At 35.7% G+C, this 24,560-nt stretch overlaps 2 protein-coding genes across 2 annotated transcripts; one reads left to right on the forward strand and one right to left on the reverse strand.

Annotated features, from left to right (window-relative positions):
• Nucleotides 1-759: 759 nt before the first annotated feature.
• On the forward strand, nt 760-12,813 carry LOC109240286. Its single transcript, XM_019406914.1, has 4 exons — nt 760-1,356; nt 11,657-11,730; nt 11,922-12,020; nt 12,139-12,813. Exons 1-4 carry the CDS (start codon nt 884-886, stop codon nt 12,192-12,194), a joined length of 702 nt encoding a protein of 233 aa, XP_019262459.1. The 5' UTR covers nt 760-883; the 3' UTR covers nt 12,195-12,813.
• A 534-nt stretch (nt 12,814-13,347) lies between these two features.
• LOC109240287 (probable methyltransferase PMT27) lies at nt 13,348-17,373 on the reverse strand. Its single transcript, XM_019406916.1, has 8 exons — nt 15,977-17,373; nt 15,744-15,893; nt 15,243-15,513; nt 14,961-15,071; nt 14,705-14,879; nt 14,259-14,531; nt 13,985-14,179; nt 13,348-13,899 (listed from the first exon to the last, which is right to left on the reverse strand). Exons 1-8 carry the CDS (start codon nt 17,261-17,263, stop codon nt 13,683-13,685), a joined length of 2,679 nt encoding a protein of 892 aa, XP_019262461.1. The 5' UTR covers nt 17,264-17,373; the 3' UTR covers nt 13,348-13,682.
• Nucleotides 17,374-24,560: the final 7,187 nt, after the last annotated feature.

Consider the following 24,560-nt stretch of genomic DNA (forward strand, 5'->3'; position numbering starts at 1 on the left):
AGGTATCCATAGAAAATCCTAAAAAAAGGTATAATTTACAGGGAATATTCGGTAGAATATTCCTTTTGAGTTTTCCAAAGCAAACTAGATGTTTGATGACGGTCCGACCTTGGCCTATCCGACCACGACCATTGATGACGGTCCGTCCTTGGCCTGTCCGACCACGACCATTGATGACGGTCCGACCTTGGCCTGTCCGACCACGACCATTGATGACGGTCCGATCTTGGCCTATCCGACCACGACCATTGATGACGGTCCGACCTTGGCCTGTCCGACCACGACCACGACCACGACCTCATGTCGAATTTCTCTGATCTAATTTTGACCCATACAACTTTTTGGGGACTCATTGGCTAATAATGCCTTTATTTAGTGGGTTGAAACTGGGGCTAAAACTCAAAACCCGCACCAGTACAACTTGTATTTGTTTATGTACTTTTTCCCTCATGTGTTTCATACTGCTTTTGTTACCCTTCTAACATGGTATCCTCTTCTTTTGTTTGTTTGTTCTCATAATGCTTATTTTACTGCAAAAAATACAGTACTTTATCATTATTCATTACATCCAAGCTATATATGATATTTAATCTCCGAGTCAAACTATTTATTATGGTGTAAAGTTTGGTTATGAAGTATACACAATGTGGTCTCAATTATCACGTTTTTGTAGCAAAATACTAATACTCCCAGTAATAATTTACTACTTCCGAGAAAGAGTTACTAATACCAGATACAGTACCAAAACCTGTATTACTAATAAGTGGGCTCATTCACTCGAACGAAAATTCAGTAAATCGTAAAAAAGCATTTTGTAGGTCCGAATTAAAGGCCCAAAAGTTAATCTTCGGTTGTTCTCGGGTTTCCGGTCTTTACAGTAAAAATGGCAGTCAACTCCTCCGTCACGATTCACAACAACCCGGCGGCTCGTTTAACCAAAATAGAAAACCGGTGCTTCAGACAATGTCACAAACTCCCTACTAAACCCGGTTTCCAGTTTCCCATTCCCAAAGCACGTGACCTCACCAAAATCTCCGTCGTGGAACAGTTCCGCAACCGCGTGGAGAAAACCGCCGACGAGATCCGCCGTCTTCGGGTTTCAGCTGAGGCTCAAAAGCCCCTCTTCCGCACTTTTTTCTCGAAAACTCAACAGTTCATCGAACGCTTTACTGTTCGTGAAGTTGAAAACGAGAAAATGGCGCTCAAGCGTAATTTGCTTATGATGATCGTTGTATTTGGAGTAATGGCGATGGTGAAAGGTCCAGCAGAAGCCCTAGCTTCTAGTTCTCCTTCTGCTTTTGTTCAAAATGTCATATATTCTAACAAGATCGCCATCTTCTCCAAATCCTATTGCCCGTAAGTATCTCTGTATGATCAAAACTAAGAATTGATTAGAACTTTTCAACTGTCGTAGCATAGTGTAAAGCCAGCAGATGAAAGAGATCATCTTTTATTTTCTTTTTAGGGTTTTTATTCTGCTTTGCTAGTTTATTGGGAACTGGTAACCCTGATTTCTGTATCAGGCATTTATTAAAAAATATCAGGCCTGTCCGGGATAGCTTGGGCGCACATGGACTAATCACTAGATTCTCTGTCTAATAAGACATGTTTCCAAGATAATCCTAGTGAGCTAATGGAAAGTACAAGAGGGGGGTGAATTGTTTATTTTTATATTTTAATCACTGCAAGTTGACTAGTTTTCTAATTAGTCGACTAGATATAATAACGAGATAATAGTAAGAGCAGAATTTAAGATGCAAAAATAAAATGCAGGAATTAAAGACATTGAAATTTTTATACTGGTTCGGATTCAATGTGAATCCTAGTCCAGTCCCCGTGGGTTGCAAGGGAGTTCTCTTTCAGTGAATGAGTTTCTCGAGTACAACGTGAATGGTGTGGTTTACACCCATGGCTCAGTTTCTATGTGACTCGTTTCTTTTTGATACAATGCCTCATCAGTATTTTTCCCTCTCTCTTCTCTAACTTGTTACACAGTAGATCTAGTAGAGCTACAATGTTTGTTTGCAGTAGAACAAAGAGAGGGTATTTGGTTCGATCAAAGTATATTTGTCTAAGGCTTAAGGATGTATATAAATACTTTGTAGGAGGCCGTTGCTGAAGAGATTTGACAACCCAAGAGATTTGATACTTGGAAAAAAATTGATTCTTTCCAAGAATAAGGTTATTTGCCGTTGCTCTTCCTTGATGAGAGGACTTTAATAGCTTTCCTTCTACTGGTCTTGATAGCGTCAGGTTTACTCTTTGATTATTGGTCCTTCCAGAAATAGCAACTTGATTGATCATCTTGCAAGATCTTCGATGCTTCTTTTCCGCTTCAATCAATCTCTTGATTGATTTCCTTACCGGATCTTTAGTTGGTTGATTGATTCATTCCTTTTGATTTCTTCGATCTTGGATGCTTTCCTTGAGTCCCTATACCAAAAGCAATTATATTATTTTTCATTATTAAAACTAAGACCTAATAATCTCCCACTTTTTGGTAATGACAAAATAATATATGTAAACATAAGTTGACTTCCCTGTATTTTACTCCCCCTCACTGAGTGCAGTTGACTCCCCCTCAATAGGTGCTTCCTTTAGTCGACTGCTTCTGCACCATCTCTGACTCCCCCTCAAGAGGTGGCGTTGGGAAGTATTTATAGTCGACTTCCCCTGCAATGGATGTACCTGCACTACCTGCACAAATATACATATCCTTTTTCCCCCTTTTTGGCATCAGTAAAGAGGGGATAAGTAAGATAACAACACGCTATATACTAAAACACGATTTATAGCGTGATATGCTTGCAGAGTTATGGCCAGTGTTGTAAATAGCGCTCGCCTCAGCGCTAATAGCGTGAGGCGATGCGAGCGAGCTGCCAGCGCCATTTTGCTATGTTGCGTGGTGATTTCAGAAAGGCGAGCGCCTCTGCCTGTGTAGTGAGAGGCGCTGCGATGCTCGAGGCGATGTGTAGCGGCACTTTTTGAAAAAAAAAAGTAAAAAAGAAAAGGCAGCGACCAAACACTGATTATAATACAAATTAGGGCTTGGGTTTTTCACTTCTTTCTCCTTCAACAACCATCAGCGCCATTTGTTTTTTCGATCAATAAACTAAATATTAGGGCTTGGGATTTCATCTTCTTCTTCGTTCATCAGCGACATCATAACCCACGTATGTTGTCCATTTCTTCTTCTTCTTCTAGTTTCTGCTGTCCATATTTTTTCTTCGACCATTGCTGTCAGTTTCTTTTTCTTTTTTCTTTCTTCAGTCTTCTTTCTTTCTTCCTTTTTTTTTTGGCTCTATTGTTCGAGCAAGCAGTAGAGAGTTCTTTGAGGTTTGAGCTAGCTTTCTTTCTATCTTTATTTCTTTCTTCTTCCCTTCCTTTTTCTTCTTCTCTTTTTTTTTTTTGCTCTGTTTTTTTAATCCCGGATACGGGCAGAGGCAGTCAGACAGAGAGCTACTTCATATATCAAATCAAACCTAAACTTTACTCTTTTTTCAGTTAGTCTTATAGAGCAGAATTAATTGCATATAGATGTTGCTTGTTTTAGTTTATGAATCTACTATGACTATCTATTGAGTTTTTAATTTTTGAATTGATATATTTATTAATATATTATTGCTATTGAGTTTTTAATTTTATATATATATATATATATATATATATATATATATATATATATATAATATTTTATTTTTTGTATAAATTGTCGCTTCACATAAAAAAGGCCAGCGCTTCGCTGCTCGCCTCTCGCCTCAGTGAAGCAGGCCCTCGTCACTATTTGTCGCCGCACGCTATCCAAAATACTGGTTATGGCAAAACGAAACATATTGTCTAAACAGCACAAACAAAAGCAAAAGAGTCATCCAGTGACTGGTTATCCAGTCCAAAACAGCACAACAAAAAAATATTGTCTTAAACTTCCACATTAACGGCGCAAGAAATAAGTGAGAGTGTTGCAAATCGCCTCCTTCAGTTGATCAAAGCTGACATTGGCTGAGACAGTCACTCCATCAAGCCTGTCGTGTACCTCCTTGAATGCCTTGACTGCGTTTTCCCTAACTCTGAGAACTGCAACTCTTATCTTTGAAACATTAGACCCTGTCTCTTTTGAGATTGCATGAATATCTCCAACAGTGGGCTGAGTAGCAGTAAGAAGATCTTTGATGGCGGACAGCTGATTGTCAATGGCAACTAGTTTCTCAGCAAGGTCAGGGACACTGGGACTATGATGGGAAACAGAGGGTTTGGATTTTGGATCAAGTTGAGCATGTTTGACCTCACCTCCTTGTTTCTTAACCCATGAGCCCTTCACACATATACCCCATACTTGCAAATGCTCTGGAATAGTAAGATTTTGAAACAGAGATGAAGGGATATTCAGAGATGGAAATATTATGAGCTTCCAGAATGTGAGTGATGGCCATGCCATAAGGCAGACTGGTGGGATAATCAGCACTTTCAATCATAAAATTGATGACCAAGGAGGATAGTTTGATCTTGAGTTTTGTCACAAGGCAATAGACAAGAAAGGTATCTCTTTGAGAGAAGGTGGAGAAAGATCCAGTTTGAGGAAGCAGAGTAGTTGCAATAATGTGGGCTAGAACACGAGTTTCAAAGCTAACATCACTTGGACCTAACTGGTTTGGGAGAGATTTAGATGGACACTCAGCAATACACCGTTTTGCTTGATCAAAAGTGATTTCAAAATCATCAGGCCAGGAATTTTTGAAAAGCATGGGAAAACCAGAACACTTACACTGGAAAATTGAATGAAACATGGCACAATCAAGAACAATGCGCTTCCCTAACACTAAGGATTCCAACTTATCAGACTTATTGGAGCGAAAATTCGCATAAAACATTTTCACTAGGGGTTCATAGACTTTAGGAGGGGCAACAGAAAAATTTAGACCAACCCTGATGAACAAACAAATCTTTTTACCTTACAATTTAGGGTTTTCATGTCATCAAGGTCGACTACCCTCCCATGAGCAATTGGCTTGTCTTTCAAAGCAATGAAAAAAATCCCTATTTGGAGAATCCCAAAAATTTAGGTCAGACTTTAAAGAACTAGAGAGATCTATTTTCGACTTCTTTGGAGTAAAGGATTCAGGGGGTTCTTCCATAGGTCTTTTTCCCAGGGCTTTTTCTCCTAAAGTATGAGAATGATCTGAGAGGTCCACCTGAGAGGAGGCAAAACCTTCCGAATGGTCGGACGCTAGGTCTACTTGTTCTGGAGGTTGAGATGGAGGTTTTGTTCTGGAGCGAGTACTCTTCCTGGTAGAAGCAGAAGGATTTTTTGAGTGTTTGGCCATGGAAGAGCTTTTGGTGAGAGAAGGTTTTGGAGAGGGTTTCTAGGCGATGGGGACGATGGAGACTGAAAAGGGTTTTCAGGTATTAAAAGAAAGGTTTTTGACGGTTGAGTACAGGAAAGGAAGGGGTGTCAGTTGAACAGACGTGATGATTAGTTTTCCTTCTTTGAACTCTGTAACTGATGTGAGAAGAGAGGAAAGGAGAGAGAATTCGGAGGCGCAATTAATGATAAAAAAAAAAGCAACAAAGTTTGAACATTAGGCATACAAAAAGTAATAGTAACACATAGGTCCTAATATTTAATGATTAATGCAAACAATACCAAGTAATTCTCTTAAAAAACAAAATCTGTCCTCTAGTAATGGCTTAGTAAAGATATCCGCTAATTGATCTGTAGTTCCAACAAAAGATAGTTCTATATTTCCCTTAAGAACATGATCTCTAATAAAATGATGTTTGATGTCTATATGCTTTGCCCTAGAATGATGCACAGGATTTTTGGAGAGACATATAACACTAGAGTTATCACAAAAAATTGGAATGGGTTTGAAGAATAATTCATAGTCACCCAATTGATGAGACATCCATAGTAATTGTGCACAACATTGTCCAATGGTGATATACTCAGCATCAGGTGTGGATAATGCGACTGATCCTTGCTTTTTACTGTTCCAAGATATCAGTGCCTTTCCAAGTAATTAGCATGTCCCATTGGTGCTTTTTCTGTCTTCCTTATCATCTGCAAGATCAACATCTGAAAACTTTCTAATTTCAAATTGTTAGATCGTGGATACCATAATCCGTGAGAGATAGTTCCAGTGAGATATCGAATAACTCTCTTTACTGCAGTCAGATGTGATTCCTTAGGATCTGGCTGAAACCTGGCACCTTTACAGGCTCTAAACATAATATCCGGTTGACTAGCAGTTAGATAAAGAAGTGAACCAATCATTCCACGATACTTAGTTTGATCAATAGTAATTCTCTGTTCATCTTTGTCGAGACTTGTTGAAGGACTCATTGGTGTGCCAATAGCTTTAGCATTGCTCATACCAAACTTTTGAATCAACTCCTTTGTATATTTTGTCTGACATATGAACGTTCCTTCTTCAGATTGTTGAATTTGAAGTCCAAGAAAGAACGTTAGCTCTCCCGTCATACTCATTTCGAACTCACTTTGCATAAGATTTGAAAATTCCTTGCACAAAAGAGGATTAGCACTACCAAAAATAATATCATCGACGTAAATTTGAATAATGAGATTACCTTCTTATGATCTTTTAATAACAGGGTAGTGTCTACTTTACCTCTTGTAAATCCGTGATCAATAAGAAATGAGCTAAGTCTTTCGTACCATGCCCGCGGAGCTTGCTTCAGTCCATACAGCGCTTTGGTCAGTTTATCCACATGGTAGGGAAACTTTGAATCTATAAATCCAGGGGTTGTTTCACGTATACTTCCTATTCAATGAAACCATTCAAAAAGGCACTTTTAACATCCATCTGGAATAGCCTGAATCTTTTAAAGGATGTATATGCAAGAAGAATTCGTATAGATTCCAGTCAAGCTATTGGAGCAAAGGTTTTGTCATAGTCGACTCCTTCTTGTTGTGAGTATCCTTGAGCAACTAATCTGGCTTTGTTTCTCACAACTTTTCCATCCTCATTCAACTTATTTCTGAAGACCTATTTTGTTCCAACTAGGGGAGCATTTTCAGGCTTGGGCATCAGCTTCCATACTTGATTTTTGTCGAATTGGTCTAGCTCTTCCTGCATAGCTTGCAACCAGCTTGAGTCTTTCAGAGCTTCCTCTATTTTCTTTGGCTCAATCTGAGAAATCAGTACTATGTTTGCTTTCTTCTTGAGAGCTCCCCTGGTTTTCATTCCTTCGCTTGGATCTCCTATGATGAATTTTTGAGGATATTCAGGTTCACTTCTCCATTCATTTGGACGAACTGTATGAGTAGTTGACTCCTTTGAAGATTCTAGTTGACTGTTACTATCTCATTAGTTGACTCTATCACACCATCAGATTTATTAGTCGACTCTTGAGATTTGCTTGTCTCCTGAATTTCTTGAGTTTGATCTTCATCACCTGCAATAATTCCTTTCTCGGCCGAAGTGTTATTCTCATCAAATATAACATGTACTGATTCTTCCACACACAGTGTGCGTTTATTATAGACTCTAAAGGATCTACTATTTAATGAATAACCCAGAAAAATACCTTCGTCACTTCTTGGATCGAATTTTCCAAGATTGTCCTTACCATTATTGTGAATGAAACACTTGCTTCCAAACGGATGGAAGTAACTAATATTGGGTCATTTACCTTTCCACAATTCATAAGGTGTTTTCTTCAAAATGGGCCTTATGAGACATCGTTTGAGAATGTGACATGCTACTTACTCCTTCTGCCCAGAAGTGATTTGGCAATGAATATTCTAGTATCATAGTTCTTGCCATATCTTGCAAGGTCCTATTTTTCCGCTCAACGACTCCATTCTGTTGGGGTGATCTTGGGGCAGAGAAGTTGTGGGTGTATCCTTGATCATTATAGAAATCTTCAAATGCCCTGCTTTCAAATTCTCCTCCATGATCACTTTGGATTGTTGTAATTAGATACCCCTTTTCTCTTTCAATCTTCTTACAGAATATCTCAAAAATTTTCAAAGTTCATCTTTATGAGATAAGAAAATTACCTAAGTAAAACGTGAGTAATCATCAACAATAACAAAATCATATCGTTTCCCTCCTATGCTAGCAGTTCTAGTAGGTCCAAATAAGTCCATATGAAGCAATTGCAAGGGCTTAGAAGTAGATACAATATCCTTGTTTTTTAAAGAGTTTCTAGTTTGTTTTCCAATTTGACAAGCATCACATATATGATTTCTAGAGAAATTTAGTTTAGGCAGACTAATAACTAAATCATGCTTGGAAAGTTTATCTATCAAATGCATGCTTGCATGACCAAGTTTCTTATGCCATAAACATGGATAATTAGATATGGATGTTAAACAAATATGACCATCTATATTTTCAAAGCCATCAAAAATATAAACATTTCCATACCTTTTACCTGGGAGGATTATTTTACCTATTTCATCTTCAATAGCACTACCTGTTTTCTTAAACTTTACTTCATACCCCGAGTCGCATAGCTGACTTATACTCAGAAGATTGTAGTTAAGTCCGTCAACAAGATAAACCTCAGTGATATCACAATTATTATTAAAAGGGACTGTTCCGGTCCTGACTATTTTTCCTTTTGAGTCATCACCGAACTTGACACTTCCTTCGTCTATTTTTGTAACTTCCTTAAACAGGTTTTTGTCACCTCTCATGTGACTGGAACACACACTATCTAAGTACCATTTTCCTTTGCGACTCCTCCTGTGGTGTTCCTGCAAAACATAGTTATTACTTTCTTTTAGGTACCCAAGCTTGCTTGGGTCCTGATTGGTTAGTATTACTCGACTCAGGATTGTTTTTGGGTTTTCAAATCCATCCTGAAACATTTGATTTACGAAATCGACAAAAAGAATATTTATGTCCACTTTTGTTACAGTAGTGACACGTTACTCTTGATCCATTTTTGGATCTTTCATTAGTGTTAGTATTAGTGGACTCTGTTCTGGTTGGTCCTTCTCCAGTTGACTTGTAAGTCGCTTGGTTTGACCTGATAGAACTGTGGCCGGTGGATTTGCGCATGCCATTGAGTTGCATTTGCAATTCGTCAAACTCTTCTTGACTTCTTTTTCAATTTCACATACTTCATGCTTGAGTTTCCGGTCTTTGACTTCTTTGTTGAGTCTCTTTAGTTCATTCGTCATTTTTGAGACTCTTTCAAAGTAAGGTCAAGAATATCCTGCAATTCATTACACCTTTCATAGTTATAAGATCTTACCTCGCTTGTTTCACCTTGTGCCATTAAACAGTTCTCATTGTCATCTTTGCATTCATCGTCTGAAGTGTCCTCATCTGTCCAGCACCCTGAGAGTTTGTTCATGTCGTTTTCCAGAATTGTCATGAAGCAAAGATTTGCTATCTCTTCGTGTTCTGAACTGTCTTCATCACTCTAGCTTCCAAATGATTTGTTCTTGTTGAAGCCTCTGGAAACTTTTCTTTTTAGATCAGGACATTCAGGTTGAACATGCCCAAATCTTCCACACTTATAGCATTTGCCATCATTTTTGTCTTGTTCGTTATATTGCCTGGTTCGCCTGGGTGGCATCCTTCCTCTTCTCGCATTCCTGTATCTCCTCATTAAACCATCCATATTCCTTGACACCATGGCAATTTCTTCTTGAAGAGCTTCAGGGTCATCATCAATATCATTTTCTGCTTTTTCAGTTGTGGCCTTGAATGCAACTGTTTTCTTCTTTTCTTCTTGGTTTGTTTTCTTGAGATGAGTTTTCTCGAAAGCTATGAGTTCTCCTCGAAGTTCATCATATGATAGTTTGTTCAGATCCTATGATTCAAGCACTTTTGTCTGCCAAGTAGTGGGTAGACTTCTAAGAATCTTCCTAACTTGATCACCACTTGAGTATGGTTTGCCAAAAGCTTTTAGATCGCTAGTGATTTTGCTAAATCTGAAAAACCCTTTTTTTAATAGATTCTCCTTCTTTCGTCTGAAAGAGTTTATAGTCATGAACCAACATGTTGATATGAGTTTCCTTTACTTTACTGGTGCCTTCATACACAACTTCAAGTTTATCGCACATCTCTTTGGCTGTATCACAACTAGAGATTTTCTCATACTCCTCACCACTTATAGCATTATAGAGCAGATTCCTTGCCTTATTATTAACTTGCACAACTGCCATTTGCTCATATGTATATGAATCTTTATCTTCAGGATCAACAAGTGGTTGAGCGGCGGCCGGTAGAGGGTAGTTCCCCTTTTTGATAACTCTCCAGACTTTGACATCACAGGCCTTTGCGCATAAATCCATATGCACTTTCCAGTGAGAAAAATGTTGTCCATTGAAATATGGTGGCCTCACTTGCGATGTTCCTTCTTGGAAGAGCGCTCCGATAATAACTTGATTTGCCATGATCTTTTCTCACAAGCTGTTAAGCAAAAGAAAAATGTGAGACTTGCTCTGATACCAATTTAAAGTACAAGAGGGGGGTGAATTGTTTATATTTATATTTTAATCACTACAAGTTGACTAGTTTTCTAATTAGTCAACTAGATGTAATAACGAGATAATAGTAAGAGCAGAATTTAAGATGCAAAAATAAAATGCAGGAATTAAAGACACCGGAATTTTATACTGGTTCAGATTCAATGTGAATCCTAGTCCAATCCCCTTGGGTTGCAAGGGAGTTCTCTTTCACAGAATGAGTTTCTCGAGTACAACGTGAATGGTGTGGTTTACTCCAATGGCTCAGTTTCTATGTCACTTGTTTCTTTTTGATACAATGCCTCATAAGTATTTCTCTCTCTTTCTTCTCTAACTTGTTACGCAACAGATCTAGTAGAGCTACAATGTTTGTTTGCAGTAGAACAAAGAGAGGGTATTTGGTTCGATCAAAGTATATTTGTCTAAGGCTTAAGGATGTGTATAAATACTTTGTAGGAGGCCGTTGCTGAAGAGATTTGACAACCCAAGAGATTTGATCCTTGAAAAGAAATTGATTCTTTCCAAGAATAAGGTTATTTGCCGTTGCTCTTCCTTGATGAGAGGACTTTAATAGCTTTCCTTCTACAGTTCTTGATAGCGCCTGGTTTACTCCTTGATTTTTGGTCCTTCCAGAAATAGCAGCTTGATTGATCATCTTGCAAGATCTTCGATGCTTCTTTTCCGCTTCAATCAATCTCTTGATTGATTTCCTTGTCGGATCTTTAGTTGGTTGATTGATTCCTTCCTTTTGATTTCTTCGATCTTGGATGCTTTCCTTGAGTCCCTATGCCAAAAGCAATATATTATTTTTCACCATTAAAACTAAAACCTAACACTATATTGGCAAAGAAGGAACGTAGTGAGTAACCAACCGATCTTAATAGCTGAGCATGTGATTTACGATGTTCTATGTGCTGCTTGGAGCAAACATTATGCTTAGACAGGATATGTATAGATGAATAAGATTAAAGATAACAATGGATTTGAGGCATCATAGGCTGTAGTGGTGCTCTGTATCCTGCCACATCTTTATGCTATGCCTTGTTTTATTTAATTCTCTGCTGGATTGCGCATTTATCTTGACCATAAAAAGAAAAAAGAATCATAAAATACCTTGTGTCTGAGACTTTGAGCTAGCTTTTTAAGTGCATGTTGATGTTTGTAGTTTATGTCCTTCTCCTGCTAATTTCTATTGTCTTTCGGTAATAGGTACTGCCAGCGTGCCAAACGCATCTTCAATGAACTTCAAGAACAACCATTTGTGGTGGAGCTTGATCTTCGAGGTATTTTGTTGTCAACCTGTAGAAAGAAATGAAAATAAAGTAGAAATTAGAATACTTGAAAACAATTCACGGAAACAAACACAGAGTTTTCGTTGACTATTTGATTGCCTATCTGTGTTAGTCTACATTGGTTGTCACATTTAGCGATGGAATTAATGGATTTGTTTCGAACTTACAATATATCTGCTCAGACGATGGCGGTCGTATTCAAGATGTCCTTTTGGATCTGGTGGGCCGCAGCACAGTCCCGCAAGTGTTTGTGAATGGGAAGCATATTGGTGGTTCAGAGGGTAGGCCTTGTGATTTCAGCTGTCTGATTCCTGTTCTCCCGACCTGATATTTATCAGCTTGTAACACTTGATTCTTTTTGTTTTTGTGATTTTCATTTTTTTTTTGGCTTCTTATTAGATCTTCAAAATGCTGTCAAGAACGGTCAGTTGCAAAGTCTACTTAAGAAAGAGTAAAGTACTGCAAGTTGAGAGATTCAAGCATCTTATCTGAATTCCTGAAGCTACAATGCATTCATGGAGAGCTTAGTTTAGTTTGGTAGGTCCAGCTCTAAACTAAAAATTTGTATGCTTACTATGCTGTTCGTTTTGTTTCTCATGCTGAAAAATGGGTATCTGGACAAACAACAAGGGATTTGAACTTAATTCAAATGCATATGTCCTTCACTAGCTATAACTTCAGTGTACACTGTGCAGAGACAGCAGGTTGTTTACAAATGAACAAAAGTAAAATGGAATAGGATAACAAGAGGCGTGGAATTAGAGAAATCCTCTAGTACAGACTATGCTCCAATTTCAGTTATGTTGTTCAAATTTCAAACTTCAGATGCTAATTTATGTGCATCTAGATTCTAAAACCTGTGGATACAAATGTTCCCAGAAGATTAATATCTGAGCGAATGGCAGTATGAAAAAGCTTGTGTAGATCCGAAGTGTAACAAATATAGACATAAGAGTGAAGAAATGCCATGCTTGGCACATAAGGAAAGCTACTAACTCAGATCCTTTGTATTCATTTAGAAAAATATCTGCTGGCCTAATCTGTTGCATTTATAATTACTGCTAAATGCCATTATTCATGAGCTCTGCAGACTCATTCACATTTCAACAGAGTCTATCTTTGTCAAAGCAACTCATAATTTTTTTTAAATCAATCTTAAAGCTGACCCAACCAAATTGGTTGAGGAAACCTGTTTGCTACTAGAAAGACCACTTTTTGTCCAATTTTCGTGCGTTAAGCATGTCGCTAGCATTTATCTTAAGCCAAGATCAAACTTACTATGAGATTCATAGTTGCGTTACTTATAATGTCTTTATCCATAGACAGTGGAATCTGTGTAGCCTTTTGTTTAAAAAGGTATAACTTGTATCAATGTGCTTCAAAGTAGCCCTGAGTTCGCTCCAAAAAAAGATATAGCCATCAAAACTCAGTGATCAAGCACTCACTCCTCCAAGAGCTGTTTGTCCTTTTTGTTGACCTTCTTAATGCTAGATGTCTTGGACAAAACTGAAGTTGGCGAGTCTCTAAAAAATACTAACAACCCGCGGAGAAAAAAATAAAAGCGACTAAGAAGGGAAAAAGAAAAATGATAAGAGGACTACGAGACATGCTTGAAGAAGAGATTAATAAATGGGGAACTTCAGTTCTCCGTCGTTTTAATTATGCATCTGTATGCTAAATGTTACATTAACCTTGCAATTAATCAATAACAAGAGCTGCGGCATTTCCGGGCAGCACTTTGCCTTCTTTATCTATCAAAGAATAAATAAATAACTATAAAAAATAAAAATAAAAATAAATAACAAAAGCTACGGTAGCAGCTGCTTGCCTGCCCGCAGCATTACATGAAGAACTTTAGGCTACAAAAACAGAATTGCTTGTTGTGCTTGCTACAGAGTAAAAACTACAGATTTAGACAATTTGAGATTCTCCTGACTTTGTAATCAGGTTGGTGCAGCAGAAGCGCTTGGCCGCCACAAAGTCTTCTGTGCACTTAGTATTCCAACTTGGTTATGGGAGATGGTTTTCCGAATTTCCCAATGCAGAGACTTGAGTAAGTTCTCTACTTCCTTAGTTGTGGCGGAGTCATCACGGACAATCAAGTAACCTCCAGGTCTAACTATTCTGTCAATCTCTGCTAACACAGCAACAATTTTACACCTACAAATGCCACATGAAAGTCTAGGTCATGGTACATGAACCATTTTAAAACAGGACAAGGTTCTACTCCATAAACTACTATTACCTCTTCTTTAACTGGGAGAAAAGATGATCAGCATGTAGTAGATCGTATGTCCTTGGGTATGTACTGAAGGATTCACACCAATCATGATAAATCCCAAAAAGACCACGTTCATATATTATAGGAAGTGTATCCGGAGAGTTGACATTCACCACATTCAACACCCACAGTTTGAGATCTCTAAGAGCTGCAGCAAACCTGTTAATATATAGGAGCCTTTTATGATCAGTACTCTTTTTGGTGCATAACCAGAGGTAAGAAGAGAGAAGTTAGTTACCCTCCATATACTGCTCTCATGTCCATGGCGTTTCTCACATTTGACCAGCTAATTCCCAGTCCGTTCATATACACCTTGCTTACCAAACGTTTCCAATGTTCCAAATCTGCTGCAAAGTCATCTGGAGCTGGTTTTCCGTAAATTCCAACTTGTGATTGGTTTAGCCAGTATGGAGGGGTCTGTAGTCGCTCAGGCCACTCTACAGGCCACCGATATCCTCTTTCCTTTTCTTCAGTCGGCACCCTATGTATACATGAATGGAAGGCAACATACCTGAAATGTGTATTGTAATCCAATCTCATTAAAAGTTGGTAAGCAGTTCTCAAGAATATGTGGAAACTATATTCTTTGTAGATATTCCAAATGGTATTGGTAGGCAGATTTCACTGAGTAAACAAAATCTTGTTGGAGGACAAATTCTTAGTCTGTTCTTACAGTGAGCTTACCAGGCAGCATTAGGATCATCATCTGGTTTACACATTGGGGGTTTGTTTTGTTTTCTTTGATTGTAGCAGTCATTTGTGTCTGGCTTGTGGTAGATAGCAACACCAACGGAGTTTAGTTTGTCCTTCTTTATGGTTATAAGCTCCCAGCACATGGACACCGTCAGATTAGACATTGCTGTTAAGAGAACCGAAAAACAGCAAAGGTGTTAATTTTACATTAAACGACATTAAGCGAAAGGAACGAGTAGGATCTTACCCTTCCATATCTCGACATCTTCTTCAAGAGTTTGGTACACAGGAGTTGCAGACCAGGCAAAGTAACCTCCGGGGCGGAGTACACGATTCAGTTCCAGGAGAAGAGCACCACCTTCATCGCATATTTAAACTTTATTAACAAATCTATATGATAACTCAAAGGCAGAGTCTTAATGAGGACTTGAATGTTGAAATAGCTGTAAATATATATATATATATATATATATATATATATATATATATATATATATATATATATATATATATATATATTAGGAAAAACCTTCTTCATGCCAAGGGACTCTGCAGCGTGCACAATGCACAAGGTCAAAAACTCCACTTGGAAATGGCAACCTCTGAGTACCCATCACTGCAGATATTGCAGGTATTCCCCTTTCAAGTGCAAATTGAACTTGTGCCTCATGTTCATCTTTAGGTGCGAAAGACATTGCAAGAACATCTCTCTCGAAAAGATAACCACCAAAACTAGCGACTCCACAGCCAACATCTAATACTACTCGAGTGTGCTTTCCCCATGCTATATCCGGAACTGCCTACAACCAGTTGATTGAAATAAATCTTCAGCATCATTGAATTGCCAAAAGTAGTACATATCTTCTAGTAATTAGTTTTAAGATGTCCTTTCAATTTTTGGGTTGATCATCCTATGATATTATTGAGTAGAGGCCATGAGGAAACGTTTAGTCATTATCTTGATATAAAGTTAATGTTTAAAAGATAAATGTATTGTTGTTATTATAGTTTTTGGTGATGGATAACATACCTCTTGTACAAAATCAATGTAATGCAATGCTCCATGGATAAACTGGGTACCTCCACCTGGGAAAGTTAGGAATTCACCAGAAACCTTCACCCAGTTTTGGTGCCCCTTCACCTCTGCTAACAATGTATGAGGCACATTATGGTACCATATCTGGATAAAAACAGAAAATTCTCAAAAGATTAACATTTTTGGGATACATATTAAGTAACAAAGTACTTCGAATAGACAACTACCTTATCTCTGCTTTTAGGCCACTCAATTGGTGTCTTGTATCCCTGAGGCAAGGGGACAAGGCAGGTTGGAGGTTCTTGAGGACAGTGTCTTTCGCGATGTTCATAATGCTTTGTGGTTTTTAGTTTTTTTATTGCTTCCTCGTTGTCTAAACATGGTATGTAGTCTGCACCAGCTTCCACCTTGCACAGCTGCCAATTCTGTTCCGGGACACTGCTGTCTTTGTTATTTGATCCGATTGTTCGTCTTTCTTTCTGGTTAACTGAATGATCAGCTTGTGTCGACCAGGACTTCTTTGATTCTTTAGACTCTTTTGGTACAATGGTTTCAGTCTTGTGATTTTCCGTCTTCGGAACAGGTAGGTTATTAGTTAAGTTTACGGGAGCCTTATGGTCATGTTGAATTTTAACATCTTTTAATATAGGTGCCTCATCATGTTTGATTTGATCTTTACTCATTACTCCTTGAGTTTGTTCTTCTGATTGTTTCTGTTGCTGTTGCATTTGGTCATCTTCCTGTTGTTGATGCTGCTCTAGTCGTTTTTGTTGCTCTTGATCTGTCAATATGTTCTTGGTGTTATCTGTTGAAACTCCATGGGCATCATTTCCTGAATCCAACGACACGTCCTCTTCAGCCTTATCTTTTCCTAGGCTTCCCTTATCTTTAGATTCTTTTCCAGTTGTTGTCTTTCCGATTCCTGCAGTTATTTGCTCAGCTTCTTGCCTGTGAGTGATGGAACTTTCCTCAGATGTTTGTGTCTCCAATAGTTTCTGCTTCTCTTGCTCTTCAACAGATTCGGTTCCATGCAATCCGTGAGAGTGCTCTGCAGCAGCTAGATTTCCATTTTTCTTATCATCTTCAGCTAGTTTTCCATTTTCACTACCTTGCAATGATTCACCATTCCCGTTTAAACCACCAGAATCCTTTGTAATATCTGATGAGACATCTGTCTGGGGCTTGTCATTTTCCCTAGTATCCTGAGGTCGGTTAGTGTCATCAGTTTTAATGGCATCATCAGGAAGGTCTCCTTGTGTGTCCTTAAAAACAGGTGTTCTTCCATTGTTAGAAATAGTCTTGTGGGCATCCATAATGGTGGAGGGAAGAGAAGAAGAAGTGGAGGTGGTAGATTCGGTGGATGTTCGAGTGGTGGATTTGGGAGGAATAACAGAGGTGGAGGTGAGAAGCCATACGCCTAAAACACATAATGATACAAAGATGATAGTAGTAATAGTTGATGAGTAGGAAGAACTGGATGTTCTTCTGCCCAAACGAGCTCTTGCTGTTGGCATGTTTGGTTGTGATTTGGATTACATCCAATTTGCTTCTTTTTTTACTTTTTGCAATAGCCTTTATGTTAAAAGTTGGTAATAGAAATGAAAGCAACAAGTGACAAGTGAGATGATGAGAGGATTCAGTTTGTTTTGTGGAGGGAGATGAATGACAAAGAAAGAGAGAAATAGTCCAAGTTGGATTATTAAAGATCCAACAGAGTAGGGAAAGGAAACAACTTACATTCATTTAACTCCTTGAATTGGGGAGGGGGAACTTTTATTATTTGAATAAATCTATATATTATTATAAAAGTGGTAAGACCTTGAATTACCGAAATATCCTTTTAAATATTTTAAATAGCTTAAGTATTATTTAATAATAAATATTTATTAAGAAAAAAAATTAATAATTTAAAGTGTCCTTTCAGAAAAGTTGTGTCCTCTTAGTAAGTAGTAGTAACTAAATATCTCCGTTGATTTTTGTGAAATAATCACCATCTATTTTAATGTCAATAATGCATAAAGCCTTTAACCGTATTTTAAATGCCAATAGTGCACAAAACTTTTAGCTATATTTGCACACAACCCATTCTTCAAAACTTAGGTTTTTATCCCTTCTATATTATGATCATTGAACCTTGTTAACCTTTATAAACAACATATAAGGTTATTAATTCCCACTTTTTTAGTTTTGTAAAATAATCTTCTAATTATTATAAAGTGGCATCCCAAAAGTTAAAAGTTGAACCAAATTGTCCTTATAAATAATTACTAATATATTGAATTTTCTAAATGCCCTATTATTAATCTAAAAATATCCTATTTAATTTTTTTTTGTTTAAAAAAAACTAAACTAGAAGACACCGCTTCATATGAATACGATTGTTTCTAAGTTGCTCTATAGAAGCGTTCCGATTCATGATTAAATGGTGTGAGAAATTTTTAAGTCACTTATTACAAGTTAATTCTCAACCTCCTTAATTACAAAAAAATTTTATCCGGATGAAGTTTATTGCTTTGCACCATTAATTTTTGGGAAATTTTCGTTCCTACACCATATAGGAAACTATATTACCAAATATGTTCATAGTTTGCATATTACCCGTCATGCTAATAGTATTTCTACAAAATATAAACAATTCATTAAATAAGGAATCATTGTAGCTGTAGGCTTCCTTATTTAGGCGCGCTAATATTGGGGAATTAAATATTCTTCCAGATATTTTACAACGCATTAATATTTCCTTTCTCTGTATATTTTCATACGTTGTTTGTTTGGATTGGAATTTTCATACGTTGTTTGATTGGAATTTGTTTTTACAGAGAAACGGAATTTTCATACGTTATTTTTTTGGATTGGATGTTGTTGCAAGAATTGAGAATTCTCTATACGTCTCTCTCTATCTCTCAATCCCAAATTTCAGTAATATAAAGCAAAGGAAAAGAGAGCAGTAATTCCACCATTGACAGCCATTAAAAAGCTTTGAAGCTTTGAATTCCAATTTGGGTTTCAAAAATTATATTTTGTTTGGATTGGGTGTTGTTGCAAATAATTGGGAATATGGTTTGGAGTTTATATTTCAATTTTGAGGGGTTTTGGTGAAGATTAGAATTGGTTTTGGCTGAATTTCAGATTGAAACTCGAAGAAGAAGAAGAAGAAGAAGAAGAAGAAGACATGACATACATTATATTGCAGAAATTGTAGAAAAATTGTAGACTGTTGTTTATTTATTTTTCTTTTATTCATTTAATTATTGTATGAAAGTTGAACAACATTATATAAAAATTATATTTAAGTGGTATTATATTGTATTTAAGTGGTTTAACGACAATCGAAACATCTCTTCCCATTTCTTACTTCTTTTCTAGTATAATACATATTTTCTTCATATACTAGTCCAATTTTTTCAGTTGCATACCTAAATTTTATGGATATTCTATGACACCAATAATTATTTTGAACTGAAATTAATACCACACCAAGAGACCAACATCAATGGTAAGGAACACATTATATGTCACTCGTTCAACTGTATTTCCAAATTTCAATCAGTTTTTTCTTTCTTTATTAAAATTTTTTTAATCTCAAAGTGTAACCTTATTATCAATTTTAATTTCTTTTATCACCATTTTCCTCTCATCATCTCTTCCAATCAAAGCCCACCACTAGAGCACTAACAAATTATTTTATGACATTCAAGACAAAAAGAAACGTTTTGAGTTAAGTAAACGTTGAAATTGCACAGACAAATTCTATCAAATTCTGGTTGTATATCAATGTCCTACACTTTATCTATATTTTATCTATAAAATAAATTACATGTCAGAGTAATATATATATATATATATATATATATATATATATATATATATATATATATATATCAGTATGGATTTTCACAACCATTACCTTAAAGTTCAATCAGAAGCCTAGAAGAAAGACTGTACCTACCAATCCAATATCTACAAAATTTCTACATTAATTCTACAATAAAACTATATATCATTTGAAAAATTAATATGAAATACAGAATTTCAATATTTCTACAAATTATCTATAAAATTTCTACAAACTGTTCATAACAGAATTTATCTTTATTTTCATGCAGGCTCGTCTGGAACACTAAAGTTACTTGATATGCCAACATCTCCCGTTATAGAGGAATATGAAAGTATAATAATAACAGATAGTACACCAAGTTTTATTGAAGTAGGACAAGTATACCAAGACAAGCAAATTTCATACAACTAATTATACATAGTAAAAATAAATTTCATACAACTAATTATATATTATACAACTTATCTACAACTTATCTACAATTTTTTACAACTTTCACACATTATTTCCACCCAGTTAAATACAACTACAATAACATACAACTTAAATACAAATTTTATACAAAATTTATACAATATGTCTGTTGTATATTTTGTATCTGATTTATACATAGTAAAAACAAATTTCATACAACTAATTATATATTATACAACTTATCTACAATTTTCATACATTATTTCTACTCAGTTATATACAACTATAATATCATACAATCTTAAATATAATTTTTATACAATGTTGTTCAACTTTCATACAATAGTTAAATGAATAAAAGAAAAATAAATAGACAACAGTCTACAATTTTTCTACAATTTTTCTACAATTTCTGCAATATAATGTATGTCATGTCTTCTTCTTCTTCTTCTTCTTCGAGTTTCAAAGTCTAATCTTCACCAAAACCCCTCAAAATTGAGATATAAACTCCAAACCATATTCCCAATTATTTGCAACAACCACCCAATCCAAACAAAAATGATTTTTGAAAACCTAAATTCGAATTCAAAGCTTCAAAGCTTTTTAATGGTTGTTAATGGTGGAGGGGTTACAGATTTTCGCTGGTTTTAGAAGAGGAAATCGTGGGTGATTGAAGAGGAAATCGTGGGGATTTGGAGAGAGAAACTTGGGGGAGTGGGTATATACGGTTGAGTAAAATTAGGAGACTAATTAAATACCATTAAAATTCTAAAATGGTACATAAATGATAATTAGGTATATAAAAGGTAATTATATTAAAAGTTAAGCATAGAGGGTAATATAGTTTACTATATGACATAGGAATATAAAAATTCCTTAATTTTTTTCATCCTTATTCCTAAGCTTATACTTTTTTGGAGCAAATTTGGGAAGGTAAAACGGATATGTATTTTCTTTAATTGTTTTTGCCGGCATATTAATAGTAAATATTTTGTCACTTATTTTAATTTAATTCTCTATCTTCTTAATAACAAAAAGTTTCATCATCGATGAGATTCATTGCATTGCACCATTTCTTCCATCCTCGGTTCCTCATCGCATACTTTTTTCTTTTTTCACAATTTAAAGTACAGTCAAAATTTCTTTATAATTGTCTTTTTTTGGGAATATTTTTTGTTTGTTATAGCAAATCAACTTGTAAGTATGCGATATCTGAATCGCTGCATCATTTACCATACCTTGGTGTTGCTTTGAACAAAATATTACCTTAAAGTGTTTTTGAAAAACAGAAATTTCAAAAAGAACTAATTGCCGCCACACTACATCTTTAGGGTATATTTACCAAAAAATCATATAACTATGATTTTTTTTAACCAAAGTCATATAACTTTATTTTCTCACATAAAAATCATAAAACTTTTACTAACTCACATAAAAATCATAGTGATTGAAAAATACAAGGTAGTATTTTCTTATTCCAGGTTTTTCATTTTTTTATTTTTATTTTCATTTTAATAAATAATAATCCAATTAAAATCGGAGTGACTCAACCCAACCGACCCAATACCCGTATACATATATTAAAATAATACTAAAAATGAATCCTTCTCCCCATAAAAAACTTAGTTTGGAATGCAAGAAATTCTTATCAAAAAAAGAAATAGAAATAAAAGGTATATAAAATTAGAGAGCACTTGAAATAAAAATGCTATAAATTTGAATGAAAATCTTGAAAAGAAAAATAAAAGATAGAAGTATCGTATTTTGAAGGATTCACTTTTAATATTATTTTAATTTATATATATGGGTATTAGGTCGGGGGGGGGGGTGTCGGGTCGAGTTGGATCATTCTCATTTTAATTGAATTATTATTTATTCAACAAAAAATAAAAAATAAAAAATGGTGGAATAAGAAAATAATATTGAAAAGTTGTTTTTTTTTTCAGTCACTATGATTTTTGTGTGAGTTAATGAAAGTTTTATAATTTTTCAGTGACAAAAGAAAGATATATGACATTGGTAAAAAAAAATCATAGTTATATGACCATTTGTGAAATTTACCCACATCTTTAGCGTGCAAACTGTGTGCACTGGAATTGACCAAGTAGGACATTTGATGTAAAGATAACTTTGTTATATGCTCTTTAGGAAGATTTTCTGGTCAACGATATTATTTGAGCGAAGAAAAAATAATGTGTAATGAGTCCGGTGGTGGTGTGAGGATGCATGCATTAACTACCCTTTTGCATTTTCCTTCATGTATTAATAATTTAGTTGTTTCCTATCAATCCAACAACTTAAAAAATAACAGATCTTTTTTTTGAGTTTTTTCCGCTCAATTCTTCGTTCAAGGTTTTAAAACCATAGCATCACCAACTACTGCCACTTCCTATTATTTTTACGTCTCACCATTGAATAATATAGAGGCTACTGAAGTCAATTGCAAAAAAAGTTATTGATGTCTATATCCTTCGAGATGTGTCTGTTCCAACACTGGATAAGGATATACCGTCGGATAGGCCGTATAAAACTTCTTTAATTGTCTTGGATCTATACATTATCTATCCAAGAAGTTAAACAAAGGATAAGTAATTTTAGTGCAATATATATACATTGACCATTATGTTAAGAGATTTAACGGATATCTCTCACTAATAACTGAATGGAAAAAAATATATTAAAAAAAAATACAAATAGGTCAAATATTTAATCTTTTTTAGTGTTAGTACATGGGTAATTGATTGTTTTCGTATGCTACATGACTCGGTATAGCTACCTTCATTTGTTGGGTCGTTTTCAAATAGTTGTGAGATGATGATCAGCCACACTAGAACTGGGATACGGACCAAACTCCTACAGGAGGCAGCAATGTAAAAATTGCACGGGGCGCCCTATTTGATTGCCCCCATTTAACCTGTACCCATTTTTTTTAAACTTTTAACTTGTATCCACTTCTTAAATAACTTCAGCCCCCTTTCTCCTCCTTCGTTTTCTTCTTCTCAACAAAAATTTCATGCTCATCTTCTCCATTTGTCTTAGCCTATCTATTTGATCGTTATCAATCAACTTCTTTTATTTGTCTTCATGTCCTCTCAAAACTTCTATATATAAAACCATAATCCATTTAAAAACAAAAAGAAAACTCAAAATATCAATCCTTAAAATTGGTGCGTAATAGATATGCGAGGAATCTACCGCAATTTGAAGACAAAATGCAAAGCCTATTTTTTTTTTATTGGTCTTACGTCAAAAATCTTTTTTGGACCAATCCCATAAACGATACTGCAGTTAGAAGATGTAGCCTGCAGTGCATAGATTTTTTAATGAACTTTTTGGCCATATCGCTGTGATTCGTTTGGAAACGCTGGCTAGCAGACCATAAGATGGGATTCTTCTTGCCTATGAATCTCATTCTCACTTACATTTGCAGGTATTCAGCTGGACCTAAGTGAAATAGGTTCATTGCATTAACTTGGGGTTGCGCAACTGTCACAAAAACTTTAGCTCTAGAGCTGAAGTTTGCTAGTTACAAAAACAAAAACTTCAGCTCTAGAGCTGAAGTTCGTCAGTTACAAAACAAAAACTTCAGCTCTAGAGCTGAACTTCAGGCCCGGCTACTAGAATGTTGAAGTTTTGCGTGATTGCCTTTGCTACTTCAGCCCCGTATGCTGAAGTTACGCGAAAAAACGGGTACGGTTGCAATTTTTTTTGCAAAGCGGGCACAAGTTAAAACGTGACACAAAAAGCGGGTATAGATGCAAATGCCCCGGCAGCAATAGGTAATTTTCCGTAATGGGCTGGACATGGACAGTAGTTGATTTGAACTATTTGAAATTTCCAAGCTCACTCATTGATGCTCTTTTACATTCATATTTTATGTTATAAATTTATTATTCTTGTTACTAAATTACTAACTCTTCTAATTGATGTAAAAACCTTATTATGCTCAAATTACATTAGGACAAAAAGTCCACCGCATTGGCATGAACCTGCCCCATAATATTTGTCAATACTGGTAGCACAAGTTATCTCTTCGAGTTTTATAGTAGGTATAATTGAAACACCACTCGAAATTTCAAATCAATGGTTATTCTAGGGGTAGCGTCAGTTGGTTCAGTTCGATTTTTGTGAAGTTCAGTTCGATTTGTTCGGTTTTTTGTTTTGTGCATCAATAACCTAATCAAAATTAGTTCGGTTTCTTCGGTTTTTCCTAATAAATAAATAAGGGGATAATTGAATTTAAGTTATCTTAGAATGCCAGATGAACAATGGAGTTGTTAATGGAGAATCAAGTATGTCCCAAGATAGAAGAATCAAGAGCAAACTTCATTTGTAGCCATCCGGGAAAAACCAATGACAATAGGTAGCCACAAAATAAACCATACAATTAATAGCCCAAAATCAATTACAAAGGCTAGCCCAAAACCACTGCCACTCTTTGTGAGCACGTAATTTTTGCCATACGAAAATACTCCTACAAAATTCACAAAGAATAAATTTTCTAATTGTTTTAATTTTATAGAATTTTTAGGAATTTCTTGTTAACTGTTTGTTTGCAT

This window comes from Nicotiana attenuata, unplaced genomic scaffold (genome assembly GCF_001879085.1).
Source record: "Nicotiana attenuata strain UT unplaced genomic scaffold, NIATTr2, whole genome shotgun sequence".
NCBI classification, from domain to species: Eukaryota; Viridiplantae; Streptophyta; class Magnoliopsida; order Solanales; family Solanaceae; genus Nicotiana; species Nicotiana attenuata.

Excerpts from the sequence above, each read along its gene's own strand:
- LOC109240286 (XM_019406914.1), top strand. The coding sequence starts at position 884 with ATGGCAGTCAACTCCTCCGTCACGATTCACAACAACCCGGCGGCTCGT. Across the intron at positions 11,731-11,921 it reads GGTGGAGCTTGATCTTCGAG|ACGATGGCGGTCGTATTCAA; the intron begins GTATTTTGTTGT and ends ATATCTGCTCAG. Across the intron at positions 12,021-12,138 it reads GCATATTGGTGGTTCAGAGG|ATCTTCAAAATGCTGTCAAG; the intron begins GTAGGCCTTGTG and ends GCTTCTTATTAG.
- LOC109240287 (XM_019406916.1), bottom strand. The coding sequence starts at position 17,263 with ATGCCAACAGCAAGAGCTCGTTTGGGCAGAAGAACATCCAGTTCTTCC. Across the intron at positions 14,532-14,704 it reads GATGATCCTAATGCTGCCTG|GTATGTTGCCTTCCATTCAT; the intron begins GTAAGCTCACTG and ends TACACATTTCAG. Across the intron at positions 13,900-13,984 it reads TTCTCCCAGTTAAAGAAGAG|GTGTAAAATTGTTGCTGTGT; the intron begins GTAATAGTAGTT and ends TGGCATTTGTAG.